This window comes from Thamnophis sirtalis, unplaced genomic scaffold (genome assembly GCF_051295495.1).
Source record: "Thamnophis sirtalis isolate CommonGarterSnake01/CBP01778 unplaced genomic scaffold, rThaSir2_p1.2 scaffold_4, whole genome shotgun sequence".
Taxonomy (NCBI): Eukaryota; Metazoa; Chordata; class Lepidosauria; order Squamata; family Natricidae; genus Thamnophis; species Thamnophis sirtalis.
In genome coordinates this window covers 58250011-58267276 of record NW_028261384.1, presented here as the reverse complement: position 1 = coordinate 58267276, position 17266 = coordinate 58250011, and the positions used below count along the sequence as shown (strand labels likewise).

Sequence of the window (17266 nt, the reverse complement as noted above, 5' to 3'; positions counted from 1 at the left end):
CCGAAAACGTCTCCCATACCTGGCACAAAGTTGCAGCCCCCACCATCTATGCCCCCTAGTGGAGACGTACTAACAAAAGAATTTTTCTTGGAAATGTTCAAAGAATCCAGAGAACAGAACTTAGAAATGTTTAGAGAATCCAGAGAACAGAATCTAGAAATGCTTAGAGAGTTCAAAGATGAAATAAGGAATGAGATGGAAGTTCTATATGACAAATTCGATACTAGGGTCACTAAAATGAATGATAATATGATGGGAATTGTAAATGTGATAACAGAATATATTTCTGGAATGGAAGATAATTTAGAAATTCTCAATGAAGCTAAAACTAACCTGATATCCAAAACTGAAGTGGTGGAACAAAAAATTGATAATGCTGAAAAACAAATTATTATGATACAGTATAAGCAGATGGAACTTGCATTAAGAGTGAGGGGGCTGCGTGAAGAAAAGCAGGAGAACTTAAAGCAAATGTTTTCTGAAGCTTTTGACCGTCTGGTGGGAAAACCGGGATCCAATTTTGATTGGCAGATTGACAAGACTTTTCGTGTTAACTCGTGGGCGGCAAAACAAAGGCAACTTCCCCGAGATGTGGTAATATACTTTGTTACAAGAGAATCTAGAAATATGATATTACAAGAGTCTTATAATACTAAGCTTCAAATTGGTGGACAGGATCTGATTGTTTTGAAAGAAATACCACCTCAAATGCTAAGAGCCAGAAGAGATTATGCTTTTCTGGTGGAAGAGCTCAGAAAGCGTCAGATACAGTACAGATGGGATGCCCCATTCGGTATTATAGTTACAATGGACAAACAAAGATATCGTCTCAGTTCTGTATGGAAAGCTCGTGATTTCTATCATAAGATTCTGAAGATGGGATACCCTGAATCTTCGGGATATGGTGAAAAACCACGAGACGAACAAGATAAACAGCAAACCACACAACCATCAGATAAAATGTATCATCTCCCTCTCCCGAAAGGGCAAGGAGTCAAGGAAAAAAGATCCAACCGTATGACCACCAGACAAACGGATAAACAAACTACCATGCAACAATCTCAACAATCGTTGGCCACTGATCAAGGAGCTACTGCAACAAGCTCAGAAGCTGTGGGAGGAGCCAAACCAAAGGTGAGACAGGCCTTGCGGGAGGCTCTAAAAAAGCTTCAGGCATCCAAAAATGACAACTAAGATTTTGACATGGAATGTTAACGGACTGAACTCCCCACAGAAAAGAAAGAAAATATTTCATTATCTCAAACAGTTTAAGAATGACATAATTTGTTTGCAAGAAACTCATATCAAATCAACCGATCAAAAATATTTGTTTAACCCCAAACTGGGCCAACATTTTGCGACCTCAGCCATGGAAAAGAAAAACGGCATAGTAGTATACTTAAGAAAAGACATTAAAGCTGAGCTAATTGAAGCAGATCCCTTTGGAAGATATATTGCATTAGATTTAATCTTAGAAGGGAAAAAGACGTTACTTTTGGGAATTTATGCTCCTAACCAACAACAAGATGGATTTTATAGAAATCTCCATGCTAAATTAGTACAGTGGGACTTTGAGTCTTGTATATTAATGGGTGACTGGAATGGCGTGATTGACACCAAAAGAGATAAGAAGACATCTTGCCCGAATACCAAATTCCGAGCTAAGTTACCCAAACCCTTTTTTGACATGCTGGACGACTTTGAATTGCGAGACGCTTGGCGCGAGAGGCATGCAGAAGAATATGACTTTACCTTTTTTTCCAACAGACATCAATCTCTTTCAAGGATTGATTTTATACTAATTACAAATGATTTACTTTGCAGGGTGAAGAAGACAAAGATTATGGCGAGAGTTCTTTCAGATCATAATCCAGTCTGGATGGAATTGGGAAGGGTAGCCCAGGCAAGAAGGTCCTGGAGGTTGAATGAAAACTTATTTAGATATGAAAAGTATGTTAATGATTGTAAAAAATTGCTATCGGAATATTTTGTTCTCAATATGAATAAGGGTACATCTATGGAATATGTATGGGATGCAAGCAAAGCGTATATGAGAGGAGTATTAATGAATATAAACAAAATACATAGACACAAACAAGGGCAAAAACGAAAAGAATTGAAAGAGGAAATTAAAGGGAAAGAGTCAGAATTAACATTGAATCCAGGAGATACAAAGATTAGGGAAACAATTGCTATATTAAAATCTCAGTTTGACATGCTGATCTCTGACCAGGTAGCCACCAGTTTATTATATGCTAAACATAATACTTTCTGCAATGCAAATAAACCTGGTAGGTGGCTGGCTTATCAGATTAGAAAAAAAAGGAAAGCTCGAAATGTATCCAAATTGTGTTACAGAGGGAAGGAAGTGTTTCAACAGGAAGAGATTCAAAAGGTATTTCGGGAATTTTTTACAGAGTTGTATAAAGGGGACAAAATTAAGGACGTAGATATAGACAAATACCTAGATAAAGAGAAAATTCCCCTAGTTAGAGAAGAACATAGGCATAAGCTGAATCAACCTATAACCTCTGGGGAAATTTTGCAGGCAATTAAACAATTAAAGTTAGGGAAAGCACCAGGCACAGATGGTTTAACAGCTGTTTATTATAAAAATTTACAGTTAGAAATGGTAGAACCCCTCAGAGAACTATTCAATAAAATTCAATCGGGAGGGAAAGTGCCTCCTTCGTGGAAGACTGCGTTCATATCGTTGATACCCAAAGAAGACCAAGACCTTACCCAACCAAAAAATTATAGACCTATTTCATTCATTACTCAATGTAGATTATAAAATTTTTACTAAAATATTAGCAAATAGGCTAATGGTGGTAATTCAACAATTGATACATACCGATCAAACTGGTTTTATACAGGGCAGACAGATGAAGAACAACGTTAGATTAATTATTAACGCTTTAGAATACCTGGGAAAGAACAATCAAATCCCGGCCGCATTCATATTTTTGGATGCGGAGAAAGCCTTTGATCGAGTTAATTGGCAATTCCTGCTGAAGACATTGCAAAAAATGCAGATAGGAGATGGCTTTTTACGGTCAATTGGTGCAATATATCAGCAGCAAACAGCCCAGATCATTGTCAATGGAAGTCTGACAGACTCCTTTCAAATTGAAAAAGGTACAAGACAGGGCTGTCCTCTGTCCCCATTATTGTTTATTATAACTTTGGAAATACTGTTGAATAAGATACGGGGCTTGGGCGGTCTAAAAGGGATTAAAATTAGACAGCAAGAACATAAAGTCCGTGCATTTGCGAATGATCTGGTCATAATATTGGAACAACCGCAGGAATCTAGTAGGGTATTATTGAACACGATCAATCAATATGGTCAAGTCTCGGGATTTAAAATAAATCTAGGAAAAACCAAAATATTAGCTATAAATATGACTATCAAACAGAAGGAAGAACTGGGGGCGATGCTAAGATGTGAGGTAGTTAAAAAAGTTAAATATCTTGGAGTTAATATTTTGATCTCAAAAGGGAAATTATATAAGCATAATTATGAACCACTTTGGCATAGTATACAGTTGGAGTTGAAAAGGTGGGAAAAATTGCATTTGTCCTTGCTGGGTAGAATAGCGGCAGTAAAAATGAACATTTTACCAAAATTTTTATCTCTTTTTCAAATGTTACCAATACTTAAAAGAGACGCGAATCTTTCAGAATGGCAGAAGGGTATTAACAAATTTGTGTGGGCAGGAAAGAAGCCGAGGGTAAAGATGAAAATAATGCAAGATGCACGTGAAAGAGGAGGATTGAAATTACCTAACTTAAAATTATACTACGACGCAGTGGCATTATCTGCAATTAGCGACTGGATTCATCTAACTAATGACAGAATTTTGAATATCGAGGGATATGACTTGTTATATGGTTGGCATGCTTACCTGTTATTTAACAAAAAAATGGATAAGAAATTTAAAAATCATATCTTAAGAAATGCTTTATTGCGGGTTTGGAAAAAATATCAACATAAATTAAATGATAAAGTGCCCATGTGGGCAATTCCTAGACATGCAATTGAAAATATGAATGTAGAACAAAAACACGATAGAACCACCTATAGACAACTTCTTATCTCAGAAAGAGGGGTGATGGAACTAAAATCTTTAGAGGTACTTAAAGAAGAGAAGGTAGTTCAAACGTGGTTTCAGTATGGTCAACTACAGGCTAGGTGGAAAACAGATCAAAAAATTGGCTTTGTAAAAGTAGAGGATAATTTGTTTAAACAAATAAGAGATCAAAGCTCAATGCACATAAAGAGGATATATAATGTACTAATACAGATGGATTCTGAAACGGAACTGATTAAGGATTGTATGATAAAATGGGCTCAGAATATCGAGGAACCAATAATGCTTGAAACATGGGAAAGAATCTGGGTAAGAAATGTGAAATTTACACAAGCACAAAACTTGAGAGAAAATTTTTATAAGATGTTTTATAGATGGCACCTAGATCCTAAAAAGCTTGCCTCTATGTATCCAAATGTTCAACCTAAATGTTGGAGTTGTGGTTCTTGTGATGCTACATATTTTCATATATGGTGGACATGTCGTAATGTCAAGGCATTTTGGATAAAAATATGGTGGATCCTGCAAAACATTTTCAAAAGAAGGATAAAATTCACCCCCCAGTTGTTTTTACTGGGTATATGTATTGACTTTACAGCAGCAGAGACTAATTTGGTTCTGTACTTAATAACGGCAGCAAGACTCTTGGTGGCGCAGTATTGGAAGAAGAAAGATTTACCTACAATTCAAGAATGGACTTTGAAAGTTATGAACTTAACCGAAATGGCCAAAATTTCAGCATATCTCAAAGAACATTCAAACGAGAGATATAAACGAGACTGGAAAAAATGGATTGATTACATAAAAAGTAAATATGGGACTAAGAAACTCCAGATAGCTTATGCTTAGTATCAGTAACAATTTAAATTGTTTAAAATTTGGGTAACAGTAAGAAGCTGAGTTCAATGTAGAGATATTTTAGACTGTGATTGTCCAAAAGTTATACCACGTATGGTCTTTGGGAAGTCGGGGGGAGGGAAGGGAGGTGGGGATTTAGGGGGAGGGGGGAGGGGGGAAATACAATATGTGTTAAATTCCATGATTGCATTTGTATACTGTGGCTTTTCAATGTTAGTGCGAAAATAGAACAAACCGAATATACTGGAAGGTAATAGAAATATACCGAAGGATAGAGTCGAGTGAAAGAAGAAGGCGGGTGGAGAGGGTGAGAGAGAGGAGGAGGAGAAGGGAGGGAGGGAATGGATTAGAGGGAGTGATAGGGTTAGGGTTAGAAAGAAGGGGAGGGGAAGTAGGCGTAGAGGGGTGTGTGAGAAGGAAGAATGAAAGTTGGAGGGGGTTGAAAGAGGGTGTATGGTGGGCCAAGGTGGTATATTGGGTTTGTATTGTAGAGGGCATTTTCTATATAAGTGAGGGCCGTGTTTATTACTCAATGTTATATGCCCTGATTAAGCACAGTAAATATGTGATTGTATAGAATGAAAACATAATAAAATATATATATTGAGAAAAACAATATATTCAAATATTTAATAACCAAATAACATTGAATAAGCAATAATGGAAGATCTTAATGTAATATAAATATTGGTGTTAATAATAGTTATATGTTTGTTAAATGTAACAAATATGGTTGATGATATTTTATTCATGTTAAAAGGTATGACAATTAAGATAAGGTGATTGATATAAAAATAACATTGAAATATTGAATAAACAATGGATGATTATAATTTAATATAAAGATGTGTATTATTACTAGTATTATATAAGCTTGTTTTTTTTAATAATTTTTTTTATTTTTTTGTTACATAAACAACACATGCCCACAACAGTGGGGGAAAAAAAGAATCAAAACACAAAAAAGACAAAGAACAAAAAACAAGGCAGAGAAAAAAAACCACAACAAGTATATGTTATAAAAAAGTTTATAAGCTGCTTACAACATGTTTTTGTGCATCTCTTCCATTAATTCATATTAATTCAAATATCTTAACTCAAATGTTTACCATATTAACATCATCATACCTCCACTTTTAGTTGACTACAGTTGTTTAAACATCCTTCATCCTTAACTATGCCAAAGATTTAATCCATAACCACATGCTAGCATTTCATTTACTTGTTTATAAAATCCTCCATTAACATCAAATCCTCATATCCTGTTTTAGCTAAACATCTATAATATTTAATACCAAAAATTCCATCCTCCATGTATACAGTTTATTATCATTCTCCTTTCTTTATGTAGTTATATCGTATATCATAGCATTTTCCCCATATTAGTTAAGATTTAACTGTATATAGTTTTATTTTATTTTTTAATAGTGATAATTATTGTGATTAATAACCTTTATATATGGTCCAAAAATATTTCTAACCTTCCCTTCTCATATCCAATTATTATTTATCATATCAACTCCACATTATATACATTACTATCATTATCAATTATTATTCAACTATGTCTATTACAAATAAATTTAATTAGGTTTAGCTAATTTTGGATTGTATTCTTCCATCTATCAGCCTGTGTCTCTCCAGTAACAAAACCTCCTTAATCCTGTTGCTATTCGTGGATCAAGTTCTCCGAATGTCTTTATGAGCAAGTCCATACAAAAAAATCTTTGCACCTTTTTGCTTAAGGTGCCCCTCATATAATGCTGCCATCCTCCGTTTATTCCCCTTTTCAGCTTGTCTTTAATTCTCAGTGGTGGTATCAAAAGTTTTGCAGATGATATTTCATAAAGTATAAATTCTTTAATGCTTCTCACTCCTCCTACGCTCTGTCTTTCGAAGTAAATCTTCTGTGTGGCTGCCCCCCTTCAGACATTCCATCTTTTTCTCCCTCAAAGGTAAACCAGTTGCCCGGAATATCAGCAAGTTGAAAATCTTCATCTCTGACATCCTTCGTTTGTATTTCAGGAACATTCAAACATTCAACATTCTCATTTTTTTCTTCATATTTTGTTGCTAGAAACAGCAGATAATCCAGCTTCCTCTCAAATCTATCATATGTGGCAGATAATTTTTGTAGTGCGGAAGAAATCATTTGAAATGAATCATTTGAAACTTGAATAGACGCCATCTTTGTACGCAGTTAGTATTTTTCCTTTGGAAACTCTAAGGTATTTGCAAGTAAAAACAAGCTGGGAGCTGTACAATCTTATCTGATCTTAGACCAATCCAGCCAAGCAATAAAAGTGTCAAGTTGTAAGGAGCCAAATTATAGTAAATTGGTTTACAGCCCATTTACAGAGGGTCAGAGGAGATGTTGGAGTAATCTTTCCTTTGTCCATGTAAATAGCATTTAAAACATTTAAAAAATAGGGTAACCACCATCCATAAACCAATAAAGAGATCAAAATCACCGATAGATTCTTCTGTTCTTTGGTTTCAATTAGCTTAAATTTTTATGCGGACCGTCTTTCTCTGAGTAATAAAATCACCTTACCAGCTGGAAAACACTTTCGCCATTCTTTGGAGCTATCTGCAGTTTCGGTTAGCTTACGGCTAATCCAGAAGTCACTGGCAAAGGAGGTTAAATTCCAAGCCCCCAGGGACTTTGCGAATGTCTCTGGGGTCACTGGATCTCCTCCTACCTTTCACTGTCTCTCTGGGACAGCTTGGGTTCGAAATGAACCGTCCAATTCCTTCGGAATAGGGGAATTTCAGGAATAGCCTGAAAATCCATCTTCTCACTGCTAAACCCCACCTTCTTCCTATATAATATAAGCTTGTTAAGAGCCTTTATTAGGACTTATCTAGTGGCGATATGGGCAACAAAATGCACGCATTTTTCCACTCTTATTGCATCCGCGGAATCTCGCCCAGCCGCCCAATTTAGGGTGACCCGCTCCCTCCTGAAAGGGGAAGAGGCGGTGGAACCCTTGCAGGGAAGAGCTGAGGAGTTCGTTCAGTTTCTGTCGGATAAAATCACTCAGATTCGGACAGACATGGACTCCACTTGGGCAGTAGCAGCCGAGATGCCAAGGGCTAGTCTTAATCAGATTTTTTGGGATGAGTTTGAATTTGTCACCCCTGAGGAAGTGGACAAGACCATGGGAGCGATGAGTGCCTCCACCTGTTTATTGGACCCGTGCCCCTCCTGACTGGTTTCGACCGTCAGAGAGGTGACACGAGGCTGGCTCCAGACGATTACCAACGCATCTTTGCAGGAGGGGTTTTTCCCGCAACCATTAAAGGAAGCAGTGGTAAGACCCCTCCTCAAGAAGTCTTCCCTAGATGGAGCTATTTTGAAAAACTATCGTCCCGTCTCCAACCTTCCTTTTTTAGGGAAGGTTGTTGAGAAGGTGGTGGCACTTCAACTCCAATGGACCTTGAATGAAATGGATTATCTAGACTCCTTTCAGTCTGGTTTCAGGCCTGGGTACAGCACGGAAACCGCTTTGGTCGCCCTGACCAATGATCTCTGGCAGGCCAGGGATAGAGGATATTCCTCTATCCTGGTGCTTCTTGACGTCTCAGCGGCTTTCGATACCATCGACCATGGTATCATTCTGCGACGCCTAGGGGAGGTGGGAGTGAAAGGCACCATTTTACGGTGGTTCTCCTCTTACCTTTCTGACAGGTCGCAATCAGTGTTGGTCGAGGGGCAAAGGTCGACCCCTAGGCCCCTCTAATGTGGTGTGCCGCAGGGTTCGGTCTTGTCCCCTCTCCTATTTAACATCTACATGAAGCCGCTGGGTGAGATCATGTGACAGCATGGGTAAAGTACCATCAATACGCCGATGATACTCAATTGTATCTTTCTGCCCCATGCCAGCTCAGTGTAGCGGTGGATGTGATGTGCCGATGCCTGGAGGCTGTTAGGATCTGGATGCAGGCGGACAAACTTGTGCTCAATCCCAATAAGACTGAGTGGCTTTGGATGTTGCCCCCGAAGGACTGCTTGGACAGTCCATCCTTAACCCTGGGGGGTGAAAATTTACGCCCCTCAGAGAGGGCTCGCAATTTGGGAGTCCTCCTGGATTCGCAGCTGAAACTGGAGCATCATCTGTCGGCTGTGACCAGGAGGTCCTTTGCCCAAGTTCATCTGGTGCACCAATTGTGGCCCTATTTGGACCGGGAGGCACTTCTAACGGTCACTCATGCCCTTGTCACCTCGAGGCTGGATTATTGTAATGCGCTCTACATGGGGCTACCCTTGAAAAGTGTTCGGAGACTGCAGTTAGTTCAGAATGCGGCCACACGGGCGATATTGGGTGTGCCGAGGTACACCCATGTTACACCTGTCCTCCGTGAGTTGCACTGGCTACCAATTGGTCTCTGGACTCAATTCAAGGTGTTGGTTATTACCTTTAAAGCCTACATGGCTTAGGGCCAGGATACCTTCAAGACCACCTGCTGCCACATACCTCCCAGTGGCCAGTAAGATCCCACAGATTGGGCCTCCTTCAGATGCTGTCAGCCAAACAGTGTCAGCTGGCGGGCCCTTGGAGGAGAGCCTTCTCTGTGGCTGCTCTGACTCTCTGGAACCAGCTCCCCCCGGAAATCTGGACCATATCCACTTTCATGGCCTTCAGGAAAGCTGTCAAAACGTGGTTGTTCCGGCAGGCCTGGGGCTGTTGACCTCACTGTTGAGGTCCAGCCCCGACTAGAATGAATGCATGAGGGTGTTTGTTGTTTTTAAATTGTTTTCTTTTATCGTTATGTGTTTTTTCTTATATTTTTTGTAAGCCGCCCGGAGTCCTTCGGGATTGGGCAGCATATAAATATATTTAATTAATTAATAAATAAATAATAAATGAAACAAATATGATTAATATTGATTTTATTGTATGAAGTGTATGATACCCAGGAACCACATACACTGATATGTTTGTAAAAAAAAAGAAATAAAAAATTTATTAGAAAAAAAACAAAGAAGAAATTAAGGGAGCTTGGAATCATCAATAAAGAAGAGCTCATGGAGCAAATCCAGAAAATGAAGATGTCAAAATTCTCGAGAAGGGAGATAGAGAAGAAGAAAGATGATCTACGGGAGGGAGGGAGGCTGGATGAAGCAACAGGAGTTACAAGTCTGCTGCAGCGACAGTATATAAATATTAGTAATAGTTATATTAAGGGATATGTGTTATAATATGTTTGGGTGTAAAACAGGGGTAGGTTCCTGCCAGTTCTAACCTCTTCTATAGAAGAGGTTCCACAAATCTGCCGTGCCATTTAGAACCGGTTCCAGCTCCCTCCCCCTGCCCGTCTGCACCACGCTTGCCCCGCCCGCCGCTCACTAATTGGCTGGCTCACCAATCGCCTCGCCCCACCTCTAAAAGTCCTATCTAAACCTTAAAGTCTTAAAGCTGTCAAATTTGAACACCCCTGGGGTTTTTTCCTAAAGGGTTAGGGGTGCAAGGGTCTTGTAACTTGACAGCTTTAAGACTTGCATGTTTCAAATGCCAGAGTTTCTGAGCCAACATTTTGGTTGCTAAGCAAGAGCGTTATTAAGTGAGTTTCACCACATTTTACAAGTTGGCCACACCCACCCAGTCACATGGCTGGCAAGCCACACCCACTCAGTCACATGATTGGCAAGCCACTCCCACCCAGTCACATGGCTGGCAAGCCACTCCCACAAAGCAGGCCACACCTACAGAAGAGGTTCTAAATTTTTTTGAAACCCACCACTGGTGTAGAAATAGGGTAAAGATGGTTAAGGGAAGTGGAGTAGGCAACCTAAGTCTGTGTATGGTTGGCTCTTCTTCTCTCCCCTAGAGGCTCTATGCTGTGGAGAGGAGGAAGATCTCCTGAAGAAGAGAAGGGGGACATTATATATGTTTGTGGGCGGGTAAACACATTTTGGGGTAATATGTGTACTGTGCAATTTTAGTTTTGTAAGATTTATGTTAGAGCACATAAGGAGACCAAAGGGAATATGTAATATGACAAATAGATGGGGAAGGGAAAATATAACCAAGCAAGAATTGAAAAATTAATTAACAAAAAGAAAATAGCTATTGTATTTTTACAAGAAACACATCAAAAGAAAGAAGGGGTGAATGAATTTAAGTTATACTGGGTTGATCTATATGAAAAGGCATTTGGTACATCAAAAGCAAGAGGAGTAGCAATCATAGCTAAAAGATGTGAATTTATGATAAAAGCCATAAAAAGGGATGAAATGGAAAGATTTCTTATAATTCACGACCTGATTTATGGACAAGAGGTTACCTTAGTCAATTTGTATGCAGCTAATATAAATCAAAGAGAGTTTTATAATAGGGTATATAAAGAAATAGAAGTAAAAAAAGGTTATGTGATAATGGCAGTTGATTATAATATGGTTATGGATAACTGAATTGACAGGTGCAATCCACTAAAAGCTGATATAATGTATAATGATACAGATTTAATAAAAATTATTAATAGAAATAGACTGAAAGATGTTTGGACAGAATTATGAGAGCATGATACAGTTAAAAATAATTTGACTAAAAAATAAACTCCCATCATGTGCCACTAATTTATAACAAACCATTTGCTTGGAATCAGTAGAGTTTTAACAAACTGTAGAGAGAAAATAAAACATTCAGCAAAAATCTGGAGGTACTAATGAAGTGTATTAGAGCATCAGCAAAGATAAAAGAAATTGTAGGAAAACCATTGGCATTTTTCAAAATAAAATATAAAGATCAATCTAAGGTAACATATAGTTTGGACAGTAAGATGAACCATGTGACAATCTAATTAAGGCTTCTAATTTACCTAACATTGCCATGTAAAAAATACAGCTTTCTTAAAGTCATATTGATTTTACAGGAATCACAGTTCTATCAACATTAATTTAGTTTTGTGTATTCTGCCTGTATATGATCAGTACAATTTATATGTGCGTGTCTATAAAACATTGGAAATAAAACAATATATAAATATAAATCAATCTTTTCATCCACTGCCTCTGGGTGGGATAGTAAGCTACATCAATATTTTTCATATTTCTATTAAAGAATAAACATCTATGGTTTAAATAAGGGTAATTTTTAAGTAATTAATTCTACCTATGGTAGAAATTAGAGCAGACAAAGATGCCTTTGAAATTTGGGGCATTTTCTCATAATGACCACAAAGAAGGGATTGACCTGTCACCAAATATTCATTTACCAGAAACAAACTAATGGCATTAATCCTCATAAGTTTGTTTGGCTCTCTAAAATGCTGCTAACCATTTGCTTATTTTTTTCTGAGCAAGTGTGTATTCTTTCAGTAAAACCCTAGATTGTAATCCATGCCATTTTATTTTTCTAAGAATTAGATTTACATGTGACCAAAAAATTCTTGGAAATAAATATGAATCTTAAAATGAATGCATAAGGATTGTTTATTATTGTCTTTTAGGTAAGCTCTAATAAAATAACAACTGACGGGGACATGGAGCATGGCAGGCATCAAGGGAAATGTTTTGAGATATCTTAGCACTTCAGTGATGGGTTCCAGATCCCGTTGCAACCAGTATACTGCGACAGGGTCAGGCATCCACCACATGCATGTGCACTGCGTACGCATGCACACCCGCCACCCTGTGATGCTCCAGCTGCTCGGAGGTCAATCCCTTCTTTGTGGTCATTATGAAAAAATGCCCCATTTTTCATTTCCAGGTTTTTTTTCCAGCCATTGATAAAATAAATCCCATATAAAATTGCTCATCTTCTTGTTGTCTAATTTCAAATGTCAATTTACTCATTTCAGCACACTCCATTATCTTTTGAATAACTTCCTCTTGTTTTGGTATTGTTTCATTTTCCCACTTTTTGCAAATATGATTCTAGCTGCTGTTAAAACATTTACAATCAAATATTTCAAGTCTTTATTTTAAATTTCTGGTATGATTCCCAATTTAAAAAAATCTCTGGTTTAAGGTCTATGTGTTAGTGTATCATTTTCTCCAACCACATGTGAATTTTAGTCCAATATATTTTGGCTTCAATGCAAGTCCACCACATGTGGTAATATGAGCCCGGTGTCTGATGACATTTCCAACACTTTTCCGATTTATTCTTGGAAATTCTTGCAATTCTCGTTTGGGGTAGATGCCACCTGTAAAACATCTTATACAAATTTTCTCTATATGCAGTTGACATTGTCATTTTATAATTTTGAGACCACAATTTCTGCCATTTCTCTAACTCAATCCCATGCCCAAAATCCCCCCCCCAAGCTCTCATAGTTTCTTTAACTTGTTCCTCTTGTAATTTGACCTCTAATAAATATCATATAGTTTTTTAATTACTTTTTCATCAGTACCTGTTAAAATTTTATCTAGCTCAGTCATTTTGTTGTAAAGACCTTTCGATTTTCTGTCTTCATTATATCTAGAGTGTATCTGCACATTGAATACCATTTCTATTCCTTCTTGTTTCAACTCTTGGATAGATTTGAGTTCACCTTCTGCATTCAGTATTTTTAACCCAGCCTATGGGAAACCATAGCCGGTCACAAGCCCGGATAAATGGGGAGTGTTGGTTCCCGTGGCGACGGAACCGTGAAACAAGCTGAGAACCCAATGGCAGGAGAACACACGGATAATGTAACAACAACTAGCGCACACGGCCGAACCGATGCGTTGGGGGTATCTGGGCTCCCTTCGAAAAATATGCTACCAGCAGCAGCGAACAAAATTTTTAATGCAAAGAAAATCATGAACATTGCCACCTGGAACATACGTTCAGGTAGCCAAACCAGCAAAATGGACTTATTGGCCGATGAACTCAACAAATTTGATATTGATTTAGCGACTATTACCAAAGCCAGACTCCCCAGTCAAGGGGAACGTACTGTTTTTACCTCTAGCCATTCAACTAGCTTTAACCTTTATTATTCCGGCGGCGAAAGCTTTAATCGAGGAGTAGCTTTTATGTTAAAATCTAGTCTGAAGAAATATGTTACGTGTTTCCAACCGATTTCGGACCGAATCGCCATTTTAGAATTCGCCGGTACTATACCAACGATCGTGATTGGAGTATACGCCCCTACAGAAACAAGCGACGATGCTGACAAGGATTTATTTTATGAAAATTTACAGCAAGCGATGGACTCATATCAAGGTGGCAACCATTTAGTTATTCTCTGTGGGGATCTGAATGCACAAACCGGCTCAAATCGTCCTGGCTGGGAGAAAACTCTTGGTCCTTTCGGATGTGGCAGCCTTAACGACAACGGTCTACTCCTACTATCATTTGCAAGCTTCAATAGAATGGTAGTTTGCAACACGTGGTTTCAGCACCCGATCCATCACAGGCATACTTGGTTTTCAAATAATGGCAGAGACAAAAGTATGCTGGACTATTTCCTAGTGCATAAACGATTCCAGAGCGCTATTCATGATGTTCGAGCAATGCGTGGAGCCTCTATCGGATCGGATCACCATCTGGTCAGGGCAAAATTCCGACTGCACCTAAAGGCACCCAATACTACTCAGCCCACAGCTACCCTCGACTACGCAAATTTATCCGACCCCAACAGCCAAGCCAAATTTCAACTTTTGCTACAGAACAGATTTTCTCCTCTGTTAGTGGACAACATTGACAAAAACTGGAACTCAACAAAAAACTCCATCATTGATTCACTTAATGAAATCTGCCCCAAAAAACGACGGAAAATAAAACCTTGGATTTCGACTAATACCCTAAATCTTGTTGAACAACGCGCAAAAATAAAGAACATTGACCACAAACTATACCTTTACCTTAAGAGCCAAGTACCTTTACTGTACCTTTACTGAGCCAAGGTGGCGCAGTGGTTAAATGCAGCACTGCAGGCTACTGCTAGATCAGCAGGTCAGCGGTTCAAATCTCACCGGCTCAGGGTTGACTCAGCCTTCCATCCTTCTGAGGTGGGTAAAATGAGGACCCAGATTGTTGGGGGCAATATGCTGACTCTCTGTAAACCGCTTAGAGAGGCCTGAAAGGCCTATGAAGCGGTATATAAGTCTACTGCTATTGCTATTGCTATTGCTATTAAGAGGCAAATTAAAAGGCAGCTTAAGGCAGATAAGGAGGCCTGGTGGAATGCAAAAGCCCAAGAAATGGAACTGGCCAGCAAAAACCATGACTCACGCTTACTCTACAGCATCCTGCGAAGCTGCAATGGAAAATTTAAAGCAACGAGCTCAAACCTCAAATATCATCACGGTAACCCCATAAAATCACTAATGGGTAAACTGGATAGGTGGAAAGAACACTTTAGCCAATTACTGAATCGCCCCCACCCCACTAGCCTAGACCAACGTCTGATGGAGAATGCGGACTTACAATTACCAAGCGCAATTAACGACCACCCTCCGACAGAGGAGGAAATCCGTGCTGCAATTAAAAGACTTAAGAACCGGAAGGCACCTGGGGTAGACAATATCCCTGCTGAAGCTTTGAAAGCGGGAGGAGAACCGATAGTAAAACAACTGAAATGTATATACTCTGCCATCTGGGACCAAAGAGCCGTGCCTCAAGACTTCAAAGACTCGATTATTGTACCAATCCACAAAAAGGGAGACCCAGCCAATTGCAAAAACTATAGAGGAATAAGTTTGCTATCAACATCCGGCAAGCTCTTAACCTCTATAATCCGATCCAGACTACTGGAAGTCAGAGAAACCAATTGCAGGGAAGAGCAAGCCGGTTTCAGACCAGGAAGAGGTTGCACAGACCAAATATTTACCCTGAGACAACTAGCCGAATCACGCCTGCGTTACAAAAAGGACACTTTTTTAGTATTTGTGGATTTTTCATGCGCCTTCGATAGCATAGATGATTCATCGCTGTGGTGCGCCCTTAAAGCTGAATTAATCCCCTATGCTACACTCAACGTGCTTAAAGCTTTTTACAAAGGTGGAATGAGCCGGACAAAATACCTGGGAAATGTGTCCCCACCATTCTCAATAACTACTGGCGTCAAACAAGGCTGTATTATTTCACCAATGCTCTTCAATATAACCATGGATTGGATCCTCAGACAAACTTTTAAAGACACACCAGGCATTCAAATCGGGGCTTAGCTGTCTCTCACGGACTTGGTGTATGCTGATGACATCGTCTTCTTTGCTGAAACAGCCCAAACCGCCCAAAATACCCTGGATGCATTACAAGCAAATGCTAACAAGCTCGGCCTGGTGATAAATGGTGAAAAAACCAAATTCATTTTCACGGGCACTCAACCAGCTCAACTGCACCTCGAAGGCAACCCTATCGAAAGAGTAGACATGTTTAAATATTTAGGGTCGATCATCGACAGCCAACGTGTAGTGGCTACAAATGACATCAAAAGCCGCATTGGCAATGCTACAGCCGCATTCGCCTCTTTAAGAAAGTGCCTGTGGAGCCAAAATGACGTGACGATTGCGACCAAGATGAGAATATTTAATGCTTCCATCCGCACAATCTTACTGTACGGCTCGGAATCGTGGACTTTACTTAAAAGCGACCGGAACCTATTAGAGCGATTCCAGCTAAAATGCCTGCGCAACATTCTGCACATAACTCTACGGGACCGGTGGAAAAATGAAATGGTATTGCAGCTGTGTAAAAACCAAACTACAATCGAGCTTTACCTAAGAAGACAACGACTTAGGTAGTTTGGACACGTTTGCCGTATGAACAATAGCCGATTACCTTACCGATCGATTAACTCGCTGCGACCGGATGGGTGGAAAATCGCACGAAATGCCCCAAAGAAAACGTGGATATCCCAAGTGGCACACGATCTTCAACCACTCCATTTTTCGATAACCAATGCCCAACAAGCCGCCCTAAATCGGGATGAATGGCGTGCTGTAATCCGTTTCGTCCTGCCCCTGGCCTTCACAATGCAACGGTCACTGCCTTATGGACGTTGACATTTACGAAGATTAAGTCCAAGTAAGTCCATTCAGTATTTCAACATATCTAACTGTTTGTTCCTTTTTATATATTATTGGATATGAAAAGGCTTCAATGGTTGATATAATTTCAACATGACATCTGGACAACTGCTGAGTTTACATGTTGTCTAAATCTTAACTGTGGGTTTTGATCAGTGGTGAAATCTATTTTTTTTTTGCCACCAGTTATGTGGACATGACTTGCTGGGTGTGGCTTGATGAGGAGTGCTGGGTTGGACAAAGACCGGGGAAATGATTAATAGGAGGAGGTTGGGGGGGGGAGAGGGAAGGGAAAGAATGTTGGAGATCATTGCGGGGGAGCAGAATTGGCAGAGCTCAAATCTGCAAC

At 39.3% G+C, this 17266-nt stretch overlaps 1 protein-coding gene across 1 annotated transcript; it reads left to right on the top strand.

Annotated features, from left to right (window-relative positions):
* Positions 1 to 13704: 13704 nt before the first annotated feature.
* LOC148045864 (protein CFDP2-like) lies at positions 13705 to 14787 on the top strand. The gene has a single exon (XM_087714392.1). It carries the CDS (start codon positions 13705 to 13707, stop codon positions 14785 to 14787), a length of 1083 nt encoding a protein of 360 aa, XP_087570518.1.
* The last annotated feature ends 2479 nt before the right edge of the window (positions 14788 to 17266 follow it).

Excerpts from the sequence above, each read along its gene's own strand:
- LOC148045864 (XM_087714392.1), top strand. The coding sequence starts at position 13,705 with ATGAACATTGCCACCTGGAACATACGTTCAGGTAGCCAAACCAGCAAA.